The sequence below is a fragment of the Camelina sativa genome, chromosome 16 (assembly GCF_030686135.1).
Source record: "Camelina sativa cultivar CO46 ecotype springtype chromosome 16, ASM3068613v1".
In the NCBI taxonomy this organism is placed as follows: Eukaryota; Viridiplantae; Streptophyta; class Magnoliopsida; order Brassicales; family Brassicaceae; genus Camelina; species Camelina sativa.
This window is the reverse complement of record NC_141895.1, coordinates 13,412,410-13,433,816: the sequence shown is the minus strand read 5'-3', so window position 1 is coordinate 13,433,816 and position 21,407 is coordinate 13,412,410. Positions and strand designations below refer to the sequence as shown.

The window sequence follows — 21,407 nt, the reverse complement described above, 5'->3', positions numbered from 1 at the left end:
ATAAAACAAAAAGTGTAAATACAAATAGTGGTGAAGTTCTATAATATATGATTTGTCTAAGATGTAAAAACTTTAGGAGTTTCAATCAAGTCTCCCGGCTTGTGGAAACTACATTTGTCCATCTACAAGGAAACCTTATCATGTACACAACATGTAAAACACGATGCCTTCTACAGAGCTGCAGCTCAAAACAGACAAAAAATACAGCAAATGGTTCAGTTATAAACACATTTTCTTTATCTTCATGTGAGCATTAAGTGCAACAAGAGAGAGAGAGCTTTCTGCTTCATTCTCGGTCTCTCTCTAATCATCATTTCTCCTCAAAATCGACATCAATGATTTGGGATTTAGATGGCTTTTTAGAGTTTCCCTTGCTGTTATTATTGTTGTTGCCATCTTTTGAGAAGAAGTCGCCTTGTGGCTGCCACACTATGTTCCCACACCCCTCGCATCTGATAATCTGGCTCTTGTATCCTATGAACTGCCTCTTACATGCTGGGCATTCTCCCTGAACAGACCCAAACGTGTTATAACAGAGCTTAGAAACACACATTCTGTTACAAGAATCAAGACACTTCATCATACATGTAACCCAGAAAGAAAATATCGGTTTCATAAACCAAAACGAAGAATGTAGATAATAGGACCTGAGATTTAATAGCTATACCTTGATGACAAAGTTGTTGGCCACTGCACCAATGAGAAGAGGGCCAGCAATTGGAAGAACCCAAGTCGCAATTATTATTACTCGGAAAAGCCATCCAGAGAGGGCAAACCAAAGAAAGAAAATAGTCTGGAAATGTAATCAAAGCATAATATATCCAATATTAGAATTCTAAACTCAGTCAGTAAGATTCATTCAAAAGCAGGTTATAATCAGACAAGTCAGTGGTAATCATTATCATATTCCTGATAAATCAACATCACAGAAACTAATTTGGTTTCCATAGTCCTAGCATGTTGCCCTTACAGACAATAAACCCGCAAAATGTACAAAAACTCAAAAGGTCAGACAGATCTTTCACGAGATAACTAGTGATCTTAAGCGGAAAAAATGTTGTTATTGATCAATTATATGATACTGCCTTAAATGATTCCAACTCGGGCTCAATCATAGTTTAGTAAAAGTAAAGAGAAAATAGCAGTATAAGTGTAACACTTACCGCAAAACTTCCACCGAGCGGTGTATTCAAGAAGGCACTGAATTGTTTCCTGTACTGTAAAGAAAAACACAAGGGGAAACCTCAGCACAAAGCAAAGAAAAAGGGTCATGTATATACAAAACAACCACCTGATATATCAGAGGTCAACCCCTGTCATTTGCATCAATATATGTAACTCTTATAAAACCAACTAAATTACACAGATATGATTCAACATTGCAGGTGTATACATAACAAGTAAATGCTAGCCTGTGAAGTGAAGGGAACTGAAACCAAGTCTCTTTACTTCAAAAAGAAGACTCGATACATGGCCTTCACAATTTGTAGGATTCTAATGGTCAGCAACAATGAAGACTCAAGGAATCTACTAGAAGAAGGGATTAATATAGCATAGCACATGAGAATCTAAATCAAGATTGAGTTCATCTTCTTTATCAATTCTATGTTATACCTTAGGGAAATTTCTACTTAAATCGGCAGAGAAGCTCCTGACACGAGGACTAATCCCAAATTCACGATCAATCTCACGAGCACGGTCACCGGCAGAACTAGCAGCGGAGCTTAACCGGCGAGAAACAGCGTACTGACGATCGATTCGCTCGGCGGTCTTCTTAGCCTCGAAAACGAATTGCTCGAATCCATCGTTAGCGGTCCGCCACGCGTCTCTCCAAGCTTTACCGGACTTAACGTCGTCAGCGAAACGGTCGAAGTCACCGCGCTGGAAGGCTTTTACATGAAAGAAAGGGGCGGCGCGTGAGGTGTAGGTGCGGAGGCGTAAGTGTGGTTGTGGATAAGGTGTGGTGATGGTGAATCTGGGTGATGTGGAAGGCCACATGAAGTTGCAAGCCTTCATAGTAATCGAAAGACCATGAGAGATTACACTAAGCTGAGTAGGAACAAGATGAAGCTTTTTTTTTTTTTTTTTTTTTTTTTTTTGAGGTTACTCTCCTCTTCGGCGTGGAGAAGAAAGAAGCTCGAGGAAGATGAAGATGTGCGGTGATGATTAAGCAAGAAAACCTCATACAGATTTTGTACCGGCCCGGTTTAATTAGTTGTTGCCAAAATGAAATGTTTCATTTTTTTCTTGTGGTTTGGAAAATTACAAAAATTTGAGCAAAAAAAAAAGTGTTATACAAATATACTGACTGGTCGATTATTAAATGTTTTGTCATCAACAGAAAAAGAAAAGTTTGGGCTGGTTTATTTGAAGTCGGTCGAGTTTGTAGAAATACTAATAAAAGATGTGTTTATCAAAATCATCCAATCAACTCTAGAGAAATTTAAAAACCATTCATTTTTTATAGTTAAGTTTTTGTAAGAAAATTTAGTCAAAGTCATCTTTACATAATAGAAAAAAATAATAAAAGATACATGTATTGCATCTGAATTACATTTATCTTTAAGCTTGTATAAATATTAGATTAAATTATGTGAAGCTGAAAAATATATAGCTTTTTATATTATCTTTATCTTTATCTTCATCTTCATCATAGTGTCTAATTTATATTTGTATTTGACTCTAACACCAAAAAATAGCTAAAATAATTACATGACCATGATCCTTCCGAAAATCATGAATTTGCAATTTGGGGATATATTTTATTCGATCATATCTATAATGTAGTGGTGACCTTGGATCCCACAAACCAAACTATCAAATTAGATGTGCATGCATGTAAGTCACGTATTATACAAGATGCACTTCTCTAAGTTCCATGTTAAACAAGAATGGATCAAATTAACAAAATCAGATCGCCACAGTCCAAAATCATTATACCAATACTAATTACTTTTCAGACTTCATAAGGAACATCGAGAAAAAATGGTTATATCTCACTTTCCCACTTCTCTTTTCTAGGGGAAGAGCAGTAATTAGATGTACAAAATGCTGAAACAAATTAAATCAAAATGACATTGTAATCTCTAAAGATATCCAAATAAGGAGAACACATGTCATTAAAATTGACCACTCATGCACCCAAAACCCATTGTCAGCCGCTCTAGATATCACCTTGGTTTCTTTGATAACTCTAGCATCACCGAAAATTAAATTCCTACCTAAAAGCTCTAATGACAACTTTCTTAATTTGGAACCTATGTGTCTTCAACAAATCTCATTAACACAATATGAATCGTCCAAAATGGTGACTTTTCCAGCCGCTTCTCTCCACGCAAATATTTTGTGGGATGAAGTTGTTATCCCAAACAGGAAGATATACTTTTTTTTTTTGTTAAAACAGGAAGACATATTTACTTTTAGAAAACGATGAGATGATGAATTAAACTTTTAAACCTAATAACTCAATATTATGTGTGCATTTCAAAGTCATTGTAACATTTAAGGTATCAGCTAAACCTTCAACGAACTAGTAAAAGACACTAAAAGTCCATTATTTTGATCTTTCTTCTTCTTCTAAACGTAACTAAATAAACAAAACAAAAAACTGAAAGAACCTTTACAAAATTGTATGTCTGTTTTTATCATATGATAAAATCTACCAAAACAATCTACACAAAAAAGACTTGGAACAGAAACCGATCTTTTTAGCAAAAAGAATCAACAAGAAGACTTAAAAGGCTGGCTAAAATAAGGTCCATAACCATAATAATAATTTTGAGCTGGCCTGTTCTGAAGGTAACAACATACTTGGTTTGCGTATCATTTACTCGAATCACACAGTTTTATGATAAACCCAAATCTTTTTCACTCTGCATAAACACAGAGGAGTGAGAACAAGTGGATAGAGGAAGGAAGAGCCACGTTGCGACACAAAACCATGCAATCTTCAGTTTCTGTTTCCTCGACGCGTGTCACTTTCTTTCTTTGTGTTGTTCTCTAACTTTGTCTTGTCTATACACAAGTTTTTGCCTCTGTTTCTCTGTCCGTCTCTGGTCCTTATTCTCTCCTCTCTACTTTGCTACTGAATCTGCCATGAGTTCTTTGCTTTAATTCAAAGTTGCCGCAACCGAAACAGGTTTGTTTATTTTTTTTCTTTAATTACTCGGTTTTCATCTGTTTACATTATAGTGGTGTAAGACAAAGCATTTTTTTGAATTTGTTTCTTTTTTTTTTCCAAAGATGAAGAAACCGTGGAGTTTGATATACTGTTTATCGAATGTGCTTGCATGAAGTTTTTTTTGGTCTGCATGCATGTTGTGTTTTCCTCCAAATATGTTTTGAGTCCAACAAATGATTCATGGCAGAATTAAAGACAGAACCATGAGTCGAACAATGGAGGAGTATCATCAGTCTAATGAGAGTGGAGACAACAAAGGAAGTTGGATTTGGAGTAAGGCGGTAAGCGTTGGGAAGAAGGTTCTGACAGCTGGTGTTGTAGTGTCTTCAGCTCCACTTCTTGTTCCTTCACTTTTTGTCGCCTCTACCATCGCCTTCCTCTCCTCTGTTCCTTTTTGTCTCTTCTTGGCTAACTATGCTTGTACTCAAAAAGTAATGAGTAGTCTTCTTCCTGATACTGAAGAAACTGGTGGAGTTGACAAGGATGGTGAATCTGGATTTGATGAGTACAGCAAGATTGGTAACCGTGAAGGCCGCCCTGCCGGAGCTGGTGAGGCTGCACTTTTCATGGCTACAGATGAATCGATTCCCATTGGGGTTGAGGAACATGAGGAGATGGGGAAAGAGTCAATGAGCTTGCTAGAGAAAATTAGGGATGAGGGTAGAACTGATAAAGAAACCTCTGAGAAAGATTTACAAGAAGATAAAAAGTCCGGAAATACCAAGTCAGACGAGGTTCAAGACCAGCCTGAAAAATCTGAGACTGGACGTGAAGGTTATTTGTTTAATTATGATCACTGTATAAAATTTTAATTTGTGTGAAATAGTTTACTGATGATATTCATGCTTTTTGCAGGGGAACTTGGGGCCACAAAAACTGAAACTTTTACAGGCAAGGATGATGAGGAAACATCTTCCAATGAGGTTTATACTTAATCCTATCATGATGTGAGTTAGTAGCTGAACGATAACATCTAAAAATATCCCCTGCCTCTAGTTAGGTACTACTGGATAACTCCATACTCAGTTTATAACTAGTTGCTTTCCCCACATTTGTAATCTATTGGTCAATAGCTATTAATTTTCACTATCACATATATATTGTTGTGGTTATAATTCTTTCTAGTTATGAGAGTCAGTGAGGGTTAAGATTAGAAAAAGGGATGTCAGTATCCTCATGGTTGTAGTCATTTGTGTTCATCTCTGTTACAATCCCTCGTTGATTAGTACCCAATGGTTCTGGATAACTGACTGAAATTATTGTAACATCATTCTCTGATATCTTGACTAAATGGTTCAGCCGATAGACCAAGCTAGTGGGGCACATGGAACAGGGGAAGAGAAACGAAAAAACACAACTAAGAAAAAGAAGAAAACCGGGCGAGCAGGTAACCGGTTTCTAAAGTCATGTTCTGGGTTGTTTAGTTTGGAGGGCATGCAGACTATCCCTTCGTTCATTGCTAATCTTACGTTGTGCCATTAGCTAGACGTGGTTTAGAATCTTTTGGTGAGAGATGCCTTGAATATGCTCTTGACATGATGTATTTTCGAACGTGATGCTGTTTTAATAGAGTCCATTGTCTAGTTAGGCATGTAGTAGTAACATTTTGAACCCAAATCATTGAAATAGTGGCGGGGGATCCAAATGAATTTTCATTCTTCCTCCCAAGGTTGAGCGACAAAGAAAATGGATCTGATTGTTGATTAAATGTTCTGCATTGATTTCGATTTTAAAGCGAGTGTCAAAGTGATCCAAATATGTATGGCTTTGGATTTGCAGGTGTATAGTGAAGATCAAATATGGGAGAAGATGGAGGCGTTGAGGACGGTGGTCGGATACAGTGTTACAAGGAGTGCCTCATATGCAGAGGAGCTTCAAGCTCTCTATGTCTTCACTGGCGTGGTGGAGCCTCGTCGCTCAAGTTTAAACCAGTTGGACACTCATGATATTGCACATGTTAGTCTTAGACTTCGCTTCCTCATGTCTGCTATCGGAATAATCTAGTTTGATGGTGTGTTTGTGTAGTAGTAGGTTCAGGACTCATAAAGTCTCAAACAAGTGGTGTACTAAATCTCAACTTTGTATGTACTTTTGTTGCGACTTTTCGGATCTAGTTTTATTAGTTTTGAATGGTTTCTAGTATCCACCAATTGAATTTACACATATACACTATTGCTAACCTACAAGGTTATATTAACTATTGAAAATTGAACACTCCCGCGGGAGAGCATAGTATTCAAATACTTACAATGAAGGTTGCACAAGCCAAGGTGGAGAGGATTAGTATTTAGTAATAGTCCTTCCTGCGACTGACAAGATCGCTAACCAGCTCGTTCTCATCTTGACACTGTTCCAGCAGAGGCTTGTACGCTGGATTGTGATCCACTACTACTCGTAGAATTTTTGCAGCTTCATCACTCTGCCCTTCTTTGTACAAAGCGCTGCAGTAGCAAAAGCTTTTCGTTTTCACATTGCACAGGATTCAGTGGTATATATGCTTCTCTATCTATTTCATTAAACTCTCCATAGTGACACTCCTATTTTGCTGTAAAAATAGTACCTTGAAAGAAGCAGCAATGACTCAAAGTAATGCTCTTTGCTCTTAGGATCACCAGGTTCTTTCAGGTTTGCTACTCTTTCCAAGTGTGTTATTCCGCTTTTCATTTTTCCCTGCCAAAAACACCAAGTGTCAACTTCCGATCAAATTCACAAGTATACAAACGTCCACAAAATCAATTTGTTAGGTGACGGAAAGTGCAGAACAAAAAATAACAATAGTAGTATCCTAAAGGAAAATTGGAACTACGCAAACAAGATTACTAAGAATTGACATCCGATTCAGAACCTGTCCTGAGGCCCTTTCATAACAGTCGTTTTCAAAAATGATGAGCGGTCATACCTGTTGTACATATGCAGCACCAGCCCACTGAGATGCAAGCATGAAAAGTTCAACATCCTCAGCGTCAGATGGAGCCCCATCAAGCAACTGAGAGAAAAACAAAAGAATTGTGCTGCTGCTTAATAAAAGAGTCTCATGCTCTTAATCTTACTACACATTCAATAAGCAGAAAGAACCAACTAGATATGTTGGCAGGACAAGAAGAAATAAATAAGTTGGTAGGTGTAAACGTACAGAAAAAGTGAGTGATCGATACTGAACCACCGAATCCAATTTGACCTCAAGAGTACAGAAAGGAAGGACTAATAGGTAGGAAGTCAGGAAAGTGTAAAGGACCGGAAATTCTAACCTTGGAGATAGCAAGCTCCAAATATTGAGTAGCTTCTGCCAACTGCGTCTTCTGCAATAAAGCCTGCCCCATGAGAACCAAACCTCTTACATATCCAGGATCCTTTTCAAGAGCTAATCTGAAAAGAACAATTACACATGCAGTGAACATGGCTAGTGCCTGAAGGTAAAGAATAGTATAGGACCAGGAGGATAGTCTTTGGAACTACACACCGCAGCAACTGAATGGATGTTTCTTTATCACCTTTTGACAAGACCTGAACTGATAGCTGACACCAAATTCATTTAAGAAAAATTGAAACATACAGGTAGGCATGATCAGTAGGTATACATTGTCCAACTACTTACAGAAAGAAGTTCTTCTGGTGTTAGCGTCTGTAGAGAAAGGGTCTGCTCCTGTGAGTCGGAGTCCACATACTTGATCACTGACTCGCTGATCTCCATAGAGTGCCCAACGCTTGGAGAGGCTCCCTGACCCAGTAAACCAAGTTTTGCTCCTACTGTAGGGTGCTTGAGAGATAATTGCTGCAGCGTTGAGATTTCTCGGTGAGGAATTTACACATTTTAACAACCTCAACCCGAAGTCAATTCTCTATGAGTCACCAGTACAGTTGGTAACACAGTTTTCTTTTCACTATGAATCTCTTAAATCAAAAAGTAAATCACTGGTGAACCCACTACGACACTGTCTTTTAACATATCTCATCAACATAGTTGCATCGATTCTGCAGAGACGAAACATACTATCTGTCTATATTAACATTTTAGTTTGGTTTTTAACCTTCAGTTGCAGAAACAACATACAAGCAAGAGAAGTTTTCTTCATTTTAATTTAATTAAAAGCTAACTACCAGCATTCCTCATTCTTCAATACTTGGAGAAGAAAACAAGGAATCACATTTTCCCTGACAAAGAAAAGACAAGACAAGGGAGCATACCTGAAATATATTTACTGAGCTGTTGGTTACCCAATAGACAAGACTTCCCTGACAGAAAAGGAAATGCTAGTTTTCATTAAAAAAATGTGTTCCGAAAAACAGAAGCATGAGTTCTGGTTCCATAGACATAAAACTCAGCAGAAGTTTCAAGAGAAGCAAAAATGAAGGACAATTCAGAGTCTCTAGAAAAAAACGATAAATGGAAGAAAATACATAGATAGAATTAACTGACCAGAGTCAGAATAATCACACGACTAAATAAAGAGTACGAACTAACCCAAAAAAGGTAAGTAATAACACCATTAAAGACAAGAAATAAGAAAGAACGTATGGAAACTGGTAGAGATATAACCAAAAGTCTGAAGGATAAATATTTAGGCAAGAATAAGACGGCCGACCGATTTCTAGAGTGAATTATAAATAGCTGCGGAAGGAGATGGACGAAATTACTTACCTGTGGAATAGCATAGCCAACAAAAAACAAAGGAACACTCAAGATCTCCAAATATAACTTGTAATACTACAAACACAAAAACAAGTAACATCACTAACTATACCCATACATCTTCATGGTAGACAAGAATTCGTGATCCAAGCATACAAAACAAAATTTTGTAAGATGTAAGTAACCAAGGCAGCAAATAAGATTTGTTCAACTCACTCTCATAAGCAACCCAGTCAAGCCGGTAGTTTGACGAATTGTGGGAGAATCAAAAGAAATCTGGAAAAGAATCAAAAGTAAGAAGTAGACATATATAATAATGTAACGTACAATTTGAATACACTATGGTAACAATTATGCAGAACAAATAAATTCTAAAGAGTAAAACGATTAGTATTGATCCATCAAAACATATTTGAATAACCAAGTAATCGCAGGAACCTGTATGTTAATGTAATGGAAGCCAGCAATTAAAATTGGAAAGACTGGTCCAAAAGAACCACCAGGAAGAGCACTTAAATTCTGGAACCACAAGGCACCACCCTGCAAAGATAAGACAGCAGGTCAGTCGCAGAAGCAACATCAGGGAATATTAAAGGACAGGCTCAGGTCAGATATGCTCAATCCTAGTACTAAGATCTAGCTTCCATATGAGGGTCTACGTACAACAACAAAACTAAGACAGACACCATCAAGAGTTTTTCTACTATCATATGGACTTTTAAACTCGATAACACTGATTAGAATCTTTAGATTATAAAAACATACACTACTAGCCAACTCACTACTATTCAAAGCTAGCCTATGTTAGAAAACCAAGCTTCTTTTCCCCTAAGTACGCGAAGTACGCTCTAGTTCGCTGTCGTACATATTTCCCTCCTGGTCTCCTTCTCCACAATTACAATGCTCTAGGAAAATTGGTACTAGCCATAAAAATTTCTGCATACCAATGATAGCTGTTGTTCCATACGTTTAAAGCAAAACTTGAGTATTAGAATTGACTCAGCATTAGAAAAATAAGGAGCAATGGCATAAAAAATGTGTAGTTCGATCAGAAACAAAACACCAGGGAAACAGCTAGCGTACCACCTGACAAACTAGCAGAGTTATAATGCAGCTTCGTGACCATACAAATCATTCTTATGCAGTCTCAACTTACAGAATCAAACCCAGGATGACCATCTAGTGACATCTTCCGGATGCTAGCCATCAACAAGAAAAAGCATGGGAGCTGCAGATGATGAAAGCCAATAGGTAAGTGGGAATGAATATGATGGGAAAGCATTAACTATTTATTAAAAGTTTCAACATAGAAAAGACCATATCATTTATGAAGAAAGCCAGGGATAAAGTACCATCAAAGAGTTTCATATAAGGTGGTATCAAACAGATATACAAGTATGTACAATATGGATTTTTTCTGCGAAAAAAGTCTAACTCTAACTGTAAAGAAGAAGCCCATTTCAATTGTGGCGATTAAATCAAATGAAGAAGCTGCATAGGACACCAACCAACCATGTAAATAAAAACCACAAGGGGTCGAAAACATACTCTAAAGAAGAAAATCCAAAGGAAAATGGCAAAAAAAAACAGTGAACTGGCAAATGGGTCAGGTGATGAGAACCCAAGACAAAAGAATTCAAAGGTTGGGCTTTTCTTACAGAAATTCATATTTCATGCATATAGTTTACTAGTTCAATCTCAAAACTCTTTCTGTAGAGATGTATAATTTAAAAATCATCCACCACTCTCATTGGTAGCTCGATACACTACAAGGAAAACATACAAAGAGAAGTAAAACGAATAGAAAGCTTATAACCAAGTGAAACAGAGTGTCTAACAAAGACGACCACACGAGAACCGAAGATAAAAAGTATAAAGCACGACTGTTCTAGGTAAGTATCTGGTATTGTGACCAACATAGAGTGTAGAAAACATCACAAAGGAAGAATATTTTAACCTGGAGAGATAAGTATGGGAAGAACCACAAAAAGGAGGGGCACCCAATAGCTCGGCTTTCTTTAAGGAAGTGAGAAAACTGATCAATAGATGCTCTTAATGTTGGAGTCGCCGGGATCGGCATAGGCACTGTGAGTAAATGAAACATTAGGGACTATATGCAGAATCAATCAACACCTAAATGTAGCAGCCAAGAAAGATGATGAATTTTTTTTAAAAAAGGTAGAGAGAGAAATAGGAAGTATACACTGAGGTAACAACTCAGAGATGGTCTTCAGTTTCTTAAGTTGAAGAATAAGTAAAGGCAACAAAGCTAATCTAACAGCAACAGTAGAAGATGCAATAATCATCCACCAAGGCAATCCTGTGAATTGATGAAACCCGTCGAGAAAATTAACGACGGCGTGAACGGGTAAAGAAGAATCATCGTTAGGGATGATGATTTCTTGAGACCCAATTGGAAATTCTGGGAAAGAAGAGATGAATCGGCGGTGGAGAGGGGGCAAACACGGCGGCGAGGGAGAGAACAGAGGAGGAGGATGGGAGGAGATGAAGGGTTTAAGAGAGTTGGAGAAGAACAGATTAGAGATACGGTGACGAGAGAAGGAGGCGCGTAAACAACTCCTCCACACTGATGACATTTCCAATTTTTTCTAAAACCCACAAGAGAGACGTCAACGAACAAAAACGAAAAAGAAGAACCGAGTTACGGTATTATGAAAGTAAACCGGTCCACCATCGTTCATAAATTGATAATTCTGGTGTTTAATAATATTTTGTTTAGTTTTGCGATAAAACAAAAGAAATGTTGAACATAGTTCGCTTAGGACTGGTAATTCTTATTTAGATATTTTAAGCACCTCATGTTTTTTTGTTATTTTTGCCGATGTCTTAATTTAGGGATTTGTGCCAAAAGTTTTCAAATCGCCATTGTTTTCAATTTTATATTCTAACATCCAAAAATCATATATATACAATGACACTGTTTTCTCTCATTTGAGAGCAAAAATTAACAAATTCATTGGGCTTTATATAAGTCCAATAGTTAAATTTTTGTGATATAAGTTCATTACAACAGATTGAGTAAAATTAAATTAAAAATTTGGAAAAATGTCGTCTGTCATCTTCTAAATCATCTTTCGGGAAACATCTCATTAATGATTCTGCTTCTCTTCCATGGTTTGGTAAAGTCTTTCTTCTAGGTTTCTTCTTCCGAAATATCTCGCTCTGGATTTTGGCTCGGTTATGGTCTTTTTTCTTCGATGATTGGCCGGATTTGTAAGATTGACTCGATTATCATGTTTTTAATTTCATTTCTCCGGAAATCCAGAATAGAACAGAGAATTTAATTTAATGAATCTGCTTCTATGAGATTTTTCTTCGTCAAGGTCCAATGGCTTGCATAATGTTTTTATTATCACTTCATTGGTACCCAGAGAGGACCCATTTATCTGCCAAACATCTTAAAACTGGATTTGGGGAGAGGATGAAGAGGAGCAGCTCATCCGATTCCCCTGAAGCGACTATGCTGCTGTCTCCCTCTTAGTGATCAGCCTTCTTCTTCGATCGTCAACCTCCGGAGAGCTTTTTTTGGCGGTTTCTTCATATGTTTTCTATTTGAGGTTTCTCCTTCTCCTTTTAATTTCTTTGATCTAATTCTCATGTGCATTATTAATAACACTCTTTGTGTCATGACTTCTTTATTTGTTCCATGTTATACTTTTATGTACTTTTGCTATCAGACTACATTTGGATGCACAAATGGATTTTACAATGTAAAGATGGTAATGCTAATTTGATCCACTCAACTTGAATGTTGTACCTTTAAAACTTCTTCTTAGTATCAACACTATGTCTGGTCTTTCAGGATTTACTTTTGTTTTATGTGACCATGTCTTCTTTAACCTACAATCGGTAATGGCATTGTGTTAATATCATCTCTCTGATCATTCTGCTATATCTATAATGTTTGGAACCACTATCTTGACAAATGCTGTTCATTTTTTTTATATGTAGATGATCATGGCTTCTCGATAGCAACCGCATGGCAACCAACATTATGAGTGCAGTACATGGCAACCAACATTATGAGTGCAGTACCGCTATTCCACCAGAAACCTACTGTAGGGGAATTGTATTATCTTCAAATCTTGCTCAACAATGTCAAGGGTGCCACAAGTTTCGCTCACTTGAAGATTGTAGGAGGTGTTATACATGAAACATTTAAAGAAGCATGTTACGCAAGAGGGTTGATAGATGGAGAATACTAATGGGACAAGCGAAATGGTGGAGTTCATGGTAAGATTTGTTGGAAAGCTCATTCAAGATAGAATTGTATTTGTGGCGTCCGTTACTCAAACTCTGTTTTGATTTTTTCCTTACACTTTAATTTTCCAAATAAATTTCACATTTTAAATAAAATAAACAAGTCAAGATTAGCGATGTTTAAACATAAAGGCTTTCAGTATCTTCAATCTATATATTGCAAATTTTGATATATATATTCACAAATTTTTATTCCCTTCACTGCACCCTAGGGGACGAAATCAAATGATCGAGTTTATCACCGGTTAACAATTAAACTGGGTTACATTATAAATTGTGTCTTCTTTAGAGACTATCAGATTTTGAATCTTATTCTTCTCCACCACATTGATGACAACCTCCCTCAACAATGTAAACATGGTAATGCTAATTTGTTAGACACGGCTTCAATTTTGTACCTTTTAAACTGCTCCTTAATATCCCAAATTGTTTGTGCTGATATCATCTCTCTTATCGTGCTTGAGATTTTAATTGTCCACTATTGAAACGGAAATTGGAATAAATCATTCACACTTAATCTTATGTCGATTTGCCTTTCTATACGACTACTAAAAATTCTATCACACCACCCACAAACACGAATTCATACTTGCATCTTGATTTTAAAAACAGAAACTTTTTTTTAAAGAAAATGTCTAATGTTGATGTTGATGTTGTTACGATTTCTACTGAGGCAAATTAAGTGAGCTTTGATGGCTTACGTCTTGGTCGTTTCTCCCAACAAGTTGGTGGCCGTCTACTTCGTTTTTGGGATGCTCGCAATATCAAGAAGGATAACGAATTTATGGGAATTATTCTTATCTTACTCGATGAAAAGGTAGATCTTCTTACATGTTTTAATGTTTAAAAATCTGATTCTTAGTCTCTTCTTAATAGCTAAACCCTTCCTTTTTTTTCCTTTTCAGTGCTCACTAATCAATGCCTTCATCCCATCAGCTTATGCTAGTCAATTCCGTCATGTTATACGTGAGGGTGTAATCTTAAATGTTGGAGAGTTTGAAGTGGGTCGATGCCCAAGGCTCGATAAGATCACTGACTATCCTTACGTCATTCGTTTCCTGCCTGTCACATCAATTGTTGAGGTTGAAGATGTTGGCCCTTCAGTTCAGTGAGAAAAATTCATGTTACGAAACTATGAAGACTTACAATTTCTTGCTAACACCAACAATGAACTCCCTGGTAAAATTTTACTCAAATTGTCTTTGTCCCTCAATTTTAGACTATAACTATGAAATAACTTTTACCCTATATATAGATGTGGTTGGCCAAATCTGCTTTGTTCTAGGATCTAACCTCAATGATCCAACTTCCACTCAGCGTTTGGTAGTGCGATACCGGATGGATACGTAAGCTTACTAATACTCTTTCAAAATTACCATGTATGGAAGAAAATACACATTCACAATCTATACCTACATCTTATGTATTATTAGGTCTGTTAGTGTATACTTATCACTATGTTATGATGTTGCTGCCACCTTCCGAGCACATCTGAGCTCTGGAAATACCATGAACTTTGTCATGCTGGTAACTACCGTGAACCCAAAGATGTTTGCAGGTCTGTAATAATCTCAAATCTCAAACAATTTCTATATTTAATTGTAACTACTAAACTCAAATCTTAGGACACATACTTATTTGTCTTTTTAAAGGTAACCTTTATCTGAACTCCACATCCGAAACAAGGTTCTTTTTTGGCACTGACATTCAGGCAATCCAACAGTTTTCTAACAAGTAAGGATGATAACAATCTTTCTTTAATATGCCACTGAAAAAAACAAACACTAAAAATGTTTCCAATGCATAATGGTTGCGGATGGGAATAAAAAGTGAAAAGGCTTTTACACGGGCAGATACATCAGCTGGAATACGCATGAAAGAAATGGTTTCCATTCATGAGCTTCATGAATTTATTTCAAAATCTGATGAACATGTATTAAGATACTTTCCAAAACTTAACTTTTACGTTAAAATCTCTTTTATTCAAGTCTAACGTTTCTTCTTACATTTTTCAAAAGACACAAGATGCAGATTTCATGTGCAATGCTAAGGTCTTAGGCGTTGTACAAAAGAATGGGTGGTCTTATGTGTCATGTACTGTGTGTAGTCGAAAATTGGACAAGTTTGGAAATGCTCTACGCTGCACCAAATACATTTTACCAAATGTCACATGAGTTGTAAGGTATCGAGTTAAACTTGCTGTGGGGGACGATCATGACCGTGCAACATTTGTAGTATTTGATGATGAAATGACTAAGCTCATCACCAAAACTGCAGCTGCTCTCATCCTCGAAGATGTAAGTTATTAAAATGCTATATCCATATGGTTTTCAACAACTCAAATTCATACAAAAGTTTTTATCACACACTTATAAACACACCCTATAGGGTGATGGAGGCAACAAAGATGAAATACCAAGCTGTATTGAAGACCTGAATGGACAACAATTTCTTTTCCAAATAAAAGTAACCCCATTCAACGTCACTTCTAGCCACGGAACTTTTACAGTTTCAAAACTCAGTGAATCTACAACAGATGTTGGGCATGTGTATTGTTGTTACGAAGCTAATATTTTTCATTATAATTTTTGTTCTATTTTAATCAAACATACATCTTTTCTTTCTTTTTGCTACTACCAAAGAAGGACCCACATTCAACGATAAGTTGGATAATTCTGCAAGTGCTAACATAGGTCAGATTGATCTGAACACACTTGACAACAAATTGGTCGAAATAACAAGCTCTAACATGGATATGTCTAAGAAGAAGCGTAAACGTGGACGTGAGTAGTGCATTGTTAACCAACAATCCGCCGTTTCTAGTGTTTAAACTTTTGTTTTCTATCTTATGCTAAAAGAACTCATGTCTTTTCTGTTTCCAATTTCGTGCAATGTTCTTTAAAAAGAACAATGTTTTTAATCTTTTGTTTTCCATGATAAAGGGAATGAATACGTATTATTAAAACAATTTCTAGTTTAAAAATAAATACGGATGCAACTTCTTTGTTTTAAATACATCTTGCAGCTTTCATGCTCTTTGTATCTTTAGGACTTTATTATCCAGTAACAAGTAGAAGTGTATCTAAACATTTGAGCCTTCTATGCTGTCCCAGTACCCTGCATCTACCATTTTAGTGTCACAAACAATTCAAGATGGAGTCGACCAAAAGACAGAATTCAACATTTATGAGCTATGAATGCAACTATTTTCTTGAATTGAGTGCGATAACATCACAGAGAATGTGTGGTATAATATTGCTGAATCATCCAAGTAAACACTGACTTTAAGTAAAAACAGAGAAAATCTTAAGCAAATCCAAAATGTATCTAACTATAACCAACGTCCGGGTTCTCATCTTTCCAAAAATAAAAAATTAGTTCGTGTAAAGATTTTAATGTAGAGCATCTTATTGACCAAGAGATTATACGATCAATAACATTCAAAATTTCCAAGAGAACGTCATTTTCCTTCAAACATATCCTATGACAAACTTAGTTAAATTTCCAATCTGTAATAGCTTCATAGTTCCCAAATTGGGACGATTTTTGTGTCCATAAATTATACAATACAAATAAACTAAATTGGGGAAAAATAAAATGAAAAACCACTAACACATTAAAAATATTTTCCCTGATCAAATTGAAAAATTAAAAACACAATAGGAATATAATAAACATAGGATAAAACAGTTATGTAGACACTGAAAGATCACTATAATTGAATTTGAAATACTGGTGAACGTGGGCATTTACATTCAAGAAATAAATACTCCACTAAGAACCTTTTTTAAGAATATTAATTCGAACGTCCGAGGAGATTAAACATCCATCACATGTCATTGATCTATTTAAACGATTAAAAATAAACACAATTCACACTTTCAAATTACCAATACTTCTGTTTACAAATGGATCCAAGAAAAGTAGATATAAGATCTGTTGGGCATAATCATCTCAAAAGTTGCTGCTTCATCCACTGACGACTACATTAACTGCATCCTCTCTTGCAAAGAATTAGGCACATAGGCTAATGACGAACATATTCTCCAAAAACTCAACCTAGCTCCACTGGTGAATAAACCACTACTTTCAATCCAATACCTTCCACTAATGAAAAAAACCCTTGTAGAAAACAATCCTGATGCTCACTACATCAAAGGTATAATCTGGTACTTCCTCCTCAATGACTCTGTCACAGGACTCTACCATTTGGGTGTGTCAGCTAATGCAGGGAAGCTAGAAGCTATCTATTTGTATGCCATTATACTACTCTGTAGAGGCAGAGTCGTTGAAGGTAAAAAGTATCTAAACTAGCTTAAATGGACTGAAGACACAACTATGGTTTACAATTGCTGAAAAAAAACAAAATCTCATTAATAGGGATTAGAGTCGCCAGAAAGAGTTGTTATTTAACCTCCCTTCAACACATGAAACCAGCAACAACAACTTTCTGTCACCTGAAGGACATGGACACTACATGTGGAAGGTGTTTCTACTACAAGCAAATGTATAAGTTTATCTTTATGATATAACTTAAACTTGGCATCTAAAGATTTGAAAATCGTTTTTTTTAAGTTTACCTAAAATGCTTATAAAGCTATGTCTCAAAGCCAAGTTGTTTTGGTATTTTCTTTTTCTTTCATGTTTTCAAATTTTTAAGTTGTATGAAATTCTAATTATCAAATAAATTCCACTCTTACATATATTAATTGCATATATATTTATTTCCCAAACAATTGTTAAGAATCTGAGAATGGCAAGCTGAGTTACTTTTGAGAGTTACCAAAAAGAAACACCAGAAAAACGTATGATCATTTGTCAAAAAAAAAAAACCAAAATTATTTCAAACAGTTTGCTATTACATTATTAGAAAAATACAGTAAACAAACTGTATAATTTTCAAGCAGTGTTAAGCTATTTCCATTATAAAACAAACATACCCCAATACAATTACAATATCTATCTAAAAGGTCCATTTTAAAATTAAACATACTCTTAGGGCCCGAATGGTAACCGTGAATTTAGTTGTGCGGGACAAAAATTTTGATAGTGCGGTACGGTTCAACTGCGGTACGTGCGGGACAAATATATTTGCGGAAAAAGTGCGGTTATTCCAAAATAAGCGGTACAAAATAATGTTTGATTGGTGAAAAAAATTTGTGGTGCGGATTTCATATTTTTTTTATTAATAACTAGTATAATTATATATTATTATTTTTATTAACAAATAAAGTTTTTATTTCCGAATTTTAAATACCATTATGAATTTTAATGAAGATGTACAATAGATTTTGTCCAATAGAAAAAAGAAAGCGAAAAATGTTTTTAAAAAAGTGAGAGAATATTTCTATTTATAACATGTTGAGGGTAAGAATAATTATTCTTATAACATGTTTTTATCAAAAACCATAATATCACATATTTTCAATGTTTATATAATACTAAAATAAAATAAAATACAGTATTATTGTTATATTGTTTGACAGGATAGAAGAAATATTAGCTACATAAAAATATATTTGTGGAAGAAATAATAATACATCTATAATACAGTATATTTTAATTATTAAAAAAAGAACTGTTGCGTATTTGATCGGACCGCTGGTTAAAAACTGATTCATTCTGAAAAAGCGGTCTAAAGCTATTTTCTACTTACAAAACCGCAGTAAGTCACTTTTTGCTTGCTGTACAAAACCACAAAATTGTTGATTGGTGTTTCATGTGTGTTTTTGAAAAAGAAAAAATGAATTCCGCAAAAGATAAGTCTCCAATCACAGTCTTAGTGTAAAAATATTTTCCAAAGAAATACAAAAATCACTCCAGCAATAATGCTCATTTACGTCACACCCATGCAATGACACTCATGTACGTAAACATGAAAACGTATAACACATGATCATGAAATATTAATAATATACCCACTCACTGAATATGATGGTGTTTTCAATCAATAAATAAGATACAATATAGTAATAATTAATAGAGTTGGTGTGAAAATTGAAAATCCTATTCAGTTAAATATAAGAAGCCGAATAGAAAACCTCTCACTATACAATCATCACTTAAAACTACAATCTCACAAAAGAAAAGAAGTAGACAAACTAAGAAGTTATGAAGCAAAAATCACCAGGAAAGAGAAAACCCATCTCACAAACTTCAACCCAAGCAACTAAAAAACGGAAAACGAAGAATCATGAAGAAGCTGGAAGCATCTTACAAACTAAAATTAAGTTCACCATTTTTCAATCGTAATCATATATTAGATCATGCACTTACGATCACGCCAATCAAAGGAAACCAACAATCTTCTAAAACTAATTCCTTTAAAACAGTTACAGGTATTCCACAGCAAAATACATATTATAAATCAACCATCTCCGTACGTCGAGGTAAACGAAAGCATAAAAATAAGTTATGGATTGGGGTCAACTTTATTTACTTAATGAAACTATACTAACATTGTATAATTACAGTGGAACAAAGAAAAGCACGGCAAACTCGTCGGGCAATATTATTGGCTAAAAGAGGAACTAAAAAGCAGAAAGGTAATTTGCTTATCAATAAAGATGAAAGACATGCTTCCCTAACAAGTAAAGCCTAATCTAATCTTCATATAGATGAAAAAAATATTCCTCGCCTCAGAATCTAACTAATATGTTCCAATGGCAAAAAAAAAAATGTAACCCAATACTAACAAACTCTTGAAAAAAATCATAGGAACCAAGAGAGAAAAAGGCCAGACATCATCGACAAGTAAAACAAATGGAGAAGATGGATTGCTACAGTGCCCATTTTGTGAAGCTTTGGTGTGGGAAGAGGAAAAAATAGGGACCAAAGGACCAAACAATGTTCCATTATATACAATATGCTGTCAAGAAGGGCGAGCAAAGTTACCTGCTGAGCCACAACCACCACCAAAAAATCTGTTAACAACGTCACATCACTACCAGCAGAATATAAGAACCTATAATTCTATTCTTTCCTTCACATCAATGGGTGTGCAGATAGATAAGTCTATCATGCACAAAGATGGCCCATTCACTTTTAGGATTCATGGCCAGAATCATCACAAGATAGGATCATTAGTACCAGAAGAAGGGACAACACCAAAGTTCTTGCAACTATACATCTTCGATACAACTAACGAGGTCCATAACAGATTTTCAGCTGTAAGTAGGACAACAAAGGCTAAGGAGTTAGACGAGAAAATAGTCAAAGACCTTATCAACATAGTGGATAAATTCAATTGTTTGGTAAAAGTTTTCAGGAAGGCAGGAGATAGATATGAAGCTGGTGATTGTCCAGATTTTAGTATCAAGCTAATAGGGCAGAAGAAGCGAGGAAAACAATATGATATGTCGACTACAAATGAAATAGCTGGTTTAATTATGGGAGATTTTACAAATGAATTTGGGGAAAGAGATGTGATAGTCCATCATAAGTCAACTGGGCTTCAACAGATAAGCAATCTACACCCTTTGTACATGACTCTACAATATCCACTTCTGTTCCCGTATGTGTAAAGGGATATCATGAAGCAATCCCTATTGTCGAGAGTGAAGAAAACACAAGGAAAAGAACTTACATCACTAAGATAATATAATAAGCCTACCAAATTCAAACTAGACTGACATAAGGCATGACGATTGTAATATCAAAGCGTTTGCTGCACCAATATATAGTCGATGCATACACTACAATAAAAAATAAATATTATTACCAATTCAATGGTCATAATATATCAATTTTCGGTCACAATTACTTTAATGTGACGAAAATGATACGAACTTCCATATTTCACAATAAAATGGTCACAAATGGGTGTAAGTTACAAAAAAGTCATAAATAGTTATGACGTTTAGAAGTAACAATTCATCACAAATTGTGATGATATTTGAATAGTTACAAAAAAGTTACAATTTATGAAGGTTAATACAGTCACAAATATGACACAAAACATGAACCAAAAAATGTCATATATTTGTTTCAAATTATTACTATTTTAAGTCACTACGTTGTTAGTTTTGGCCACCAAAATACAATCACAAACTGGACACAATTAGTGACTCGATTAGAGACACACAACCATCACAATTTGTTATTTATTTATTTATTTATCTATTTTTTATTACCACAATTTGTATTTCTTTGTGACATTTTTCACGTTCCTCATTTTATTTTTAAAAATTAAATTCATTCACCATATTTCAACAAATATATAATTATAGAATAAAACATGAAAACTGAAAATAAAATGCAAACGATAATATATAGATAACAAACTAACATCCAAATACAAAGTTAATACATAAACAC

The 21,407-nt window shown here is 35.3% G+C and overlaps 3 protein-coding genes, 1 long non-coding RNA gene and 4 pseudogenes across 25 annotated transcripts; 6 read left to right on the top strand and 2 right to left on the bottom strand.

Moving 5' to 3' along the window:
* Positions 1-25: 25 nt before the first annotated feature.
* On the bottom strand, positions 26-2,361 carry LOC104750314 (uncharacterized). Of its 2 annotated transcripts, none has more exons than XM_010472088.2 (4): positions 1,615-2,361; positions 1,164-1,217; positions 668-793; positions 26-508 (listed from the first exon to the last, which is right to left on the bottom strand). In XM_010472088.2, the coding sequence occupies exons 1-4, from the start codon at positions 2,014-2,016 to the stop codon at positions 311-313; spliced, it is 780 nt and encodes a 259-aa protein (XP_010470390.2). In that variant the 5' UTR covers positions 2,017-2,361; the 3' UTR covers positions 26-310. The 2 variants fall into 2 exon arrangements, with proteins under 2 accessions (XP_010470390.2, XP_019093084.2); XM_019237539.2 differs by having other exon boundaries at positions 26-554; positions 1,615-2,339.
* A 1,404-nt stretch (positions 2,362-3,765) lies between these two features.
* Positions 3,766-6,322, top strand: LOC104750313 (uncharacterized). 4 transcript variants are annotated; one of them, XM_087491609.1, is made up of 5 exons: positions 3,766-4,138; positions 4,368-4,954; positions 5,036-5,103; positions 5,480-5,567; positions 5,960-6,322. In XM_087491609.1, exons 2-5 carry the CDS (start codon positions 4,384-4,386, stop codon positions 5,965-5,967), a joined length of 735 nt encoding a protein of 244 aa, XP_087347735.1. In that variant the 5' UTR covers positions 3,766-4,138; positions 4,368-4,383; the 3' UTR covers positions 5,968-6,322. The 4 variants fall into 4 exon arrangements, with proteins under 4 accessions (XP_087347735.1, XP_087347736.1, XP_019094052.2 ...); XM_087491610.1 differs by having other exon boundaries at positions 3,907-4,138; positions 4,243-4,954; XM_019238507.2 differs by lacking the exon at positions 5,480-5,567 and having other exon boundaries at positions 3,992-4,138.
* Positions 6,270-11,627, bottom strand: LOC104750312 (ALBINO3-like protein 2, chloroplastic). 14 transcript variants are annotated; one of them, XR_015584559.1, is made up of 13 exons: positions 11,014-11,513; positions 10,768-10,895; positions 9,967-10,038; positions 9,249-9,350; positions 9,027-9,086; positions 8,820-8,885; positions 8,366-8,413; positions 7,776-7,952; positions 7,672-7,696; positions 7,429-7,546; positions 7,080-7,166; positions 6,741-6,850; positions 6,270-6,621 (listed from the first exon to the last, which is right to left on the bottom strand). XR_015584559.1 is itself a non-coding variant. In XM_010472087.3 (13 exons), exons 1-13 carry the CDS (start codon positions 11,405-11,407, stop codon positions 6,468-6,470), a joined length of 1,572 nt encoding a protein of 523 aa, XP_010470389.2. In that variant the 5' UTR covers positions 11,408-11,627; the 3' UTR covers positions 6,270-6,467. The 14 variants fall into 14 exon arrangements, 8 of the variants coding, with proteins under 8 accessions (XP_010470389.2, XP_087347729.1, XP_087347728.1 ...); XR_015584558.1 differs by having other exon boundaries at positions 7,641-7,689; XR_015584560.1 differs by having other exon boundaries at positions 7,672-7,689.
* A 192-nt stretch (positions 11,628-11,819) lies between these two features.
* LOC104750311 (uncharacterized) lies at positions 11,820-13,222 on the top strand. Of its 4 annotated transcripts, none has more exons than XR_015584565.1 (5): positions 11,820-12,044; positions 12,203-12,388; positions 12,509-12,550; positions 12,634-12,680; positions 12,783-13,222. It is a non-coding gene; the product is annotated as an uncharacterized LOC104750311 (long non-coding RNA). The 4 variants fall into 4 exon arrangements; XR_015584567.1 differs by having other exon boundaries at positions 11,822-11,950; XR_015584568.1 differs by lacking the exon at positions 12,634-12,680 and having other exon boundaries at positions 11,871-12,044.
* Positions 13,223-13,620: 398 nt separating this feature from the next.
* On the top strand, positions 13,621-14,829 carry LOC147925458 (uncharacterized; annotated as a pseudogene).
* LOC147925457 (uncharacterized) lies at positions 14,813-15,882 on the top strand (annotated as a pseudogene). Its single transcript, XR_015584564.1, has 4 exons — positions 14,813-15,024; positions 15,110-15,388; positions 15,480-15,664; positions 15,726-15,882. The product of XR_015584564.1 is annotated as an uncharacterized LOC147925457 (transcript).
* Positions 15,883-16,999: 1,117 nt separating this feature from the next.
* On the top strand, positions 17,000-17,623 carry LOC109129477 (F-box protein At2g35280 pseudogene; annotated as a pseudogene).
* A 1,661-nt stretch (positions 17,624-19,284) lies between these two features.
* LOC147925456 (uncharacterized) lies at positions 19,285-20,940 on the top strand (annotated as a pseudogene).
* The last annotated feature ends 467 nt before the right edge of the window (positions 20,941-21,407 follow it).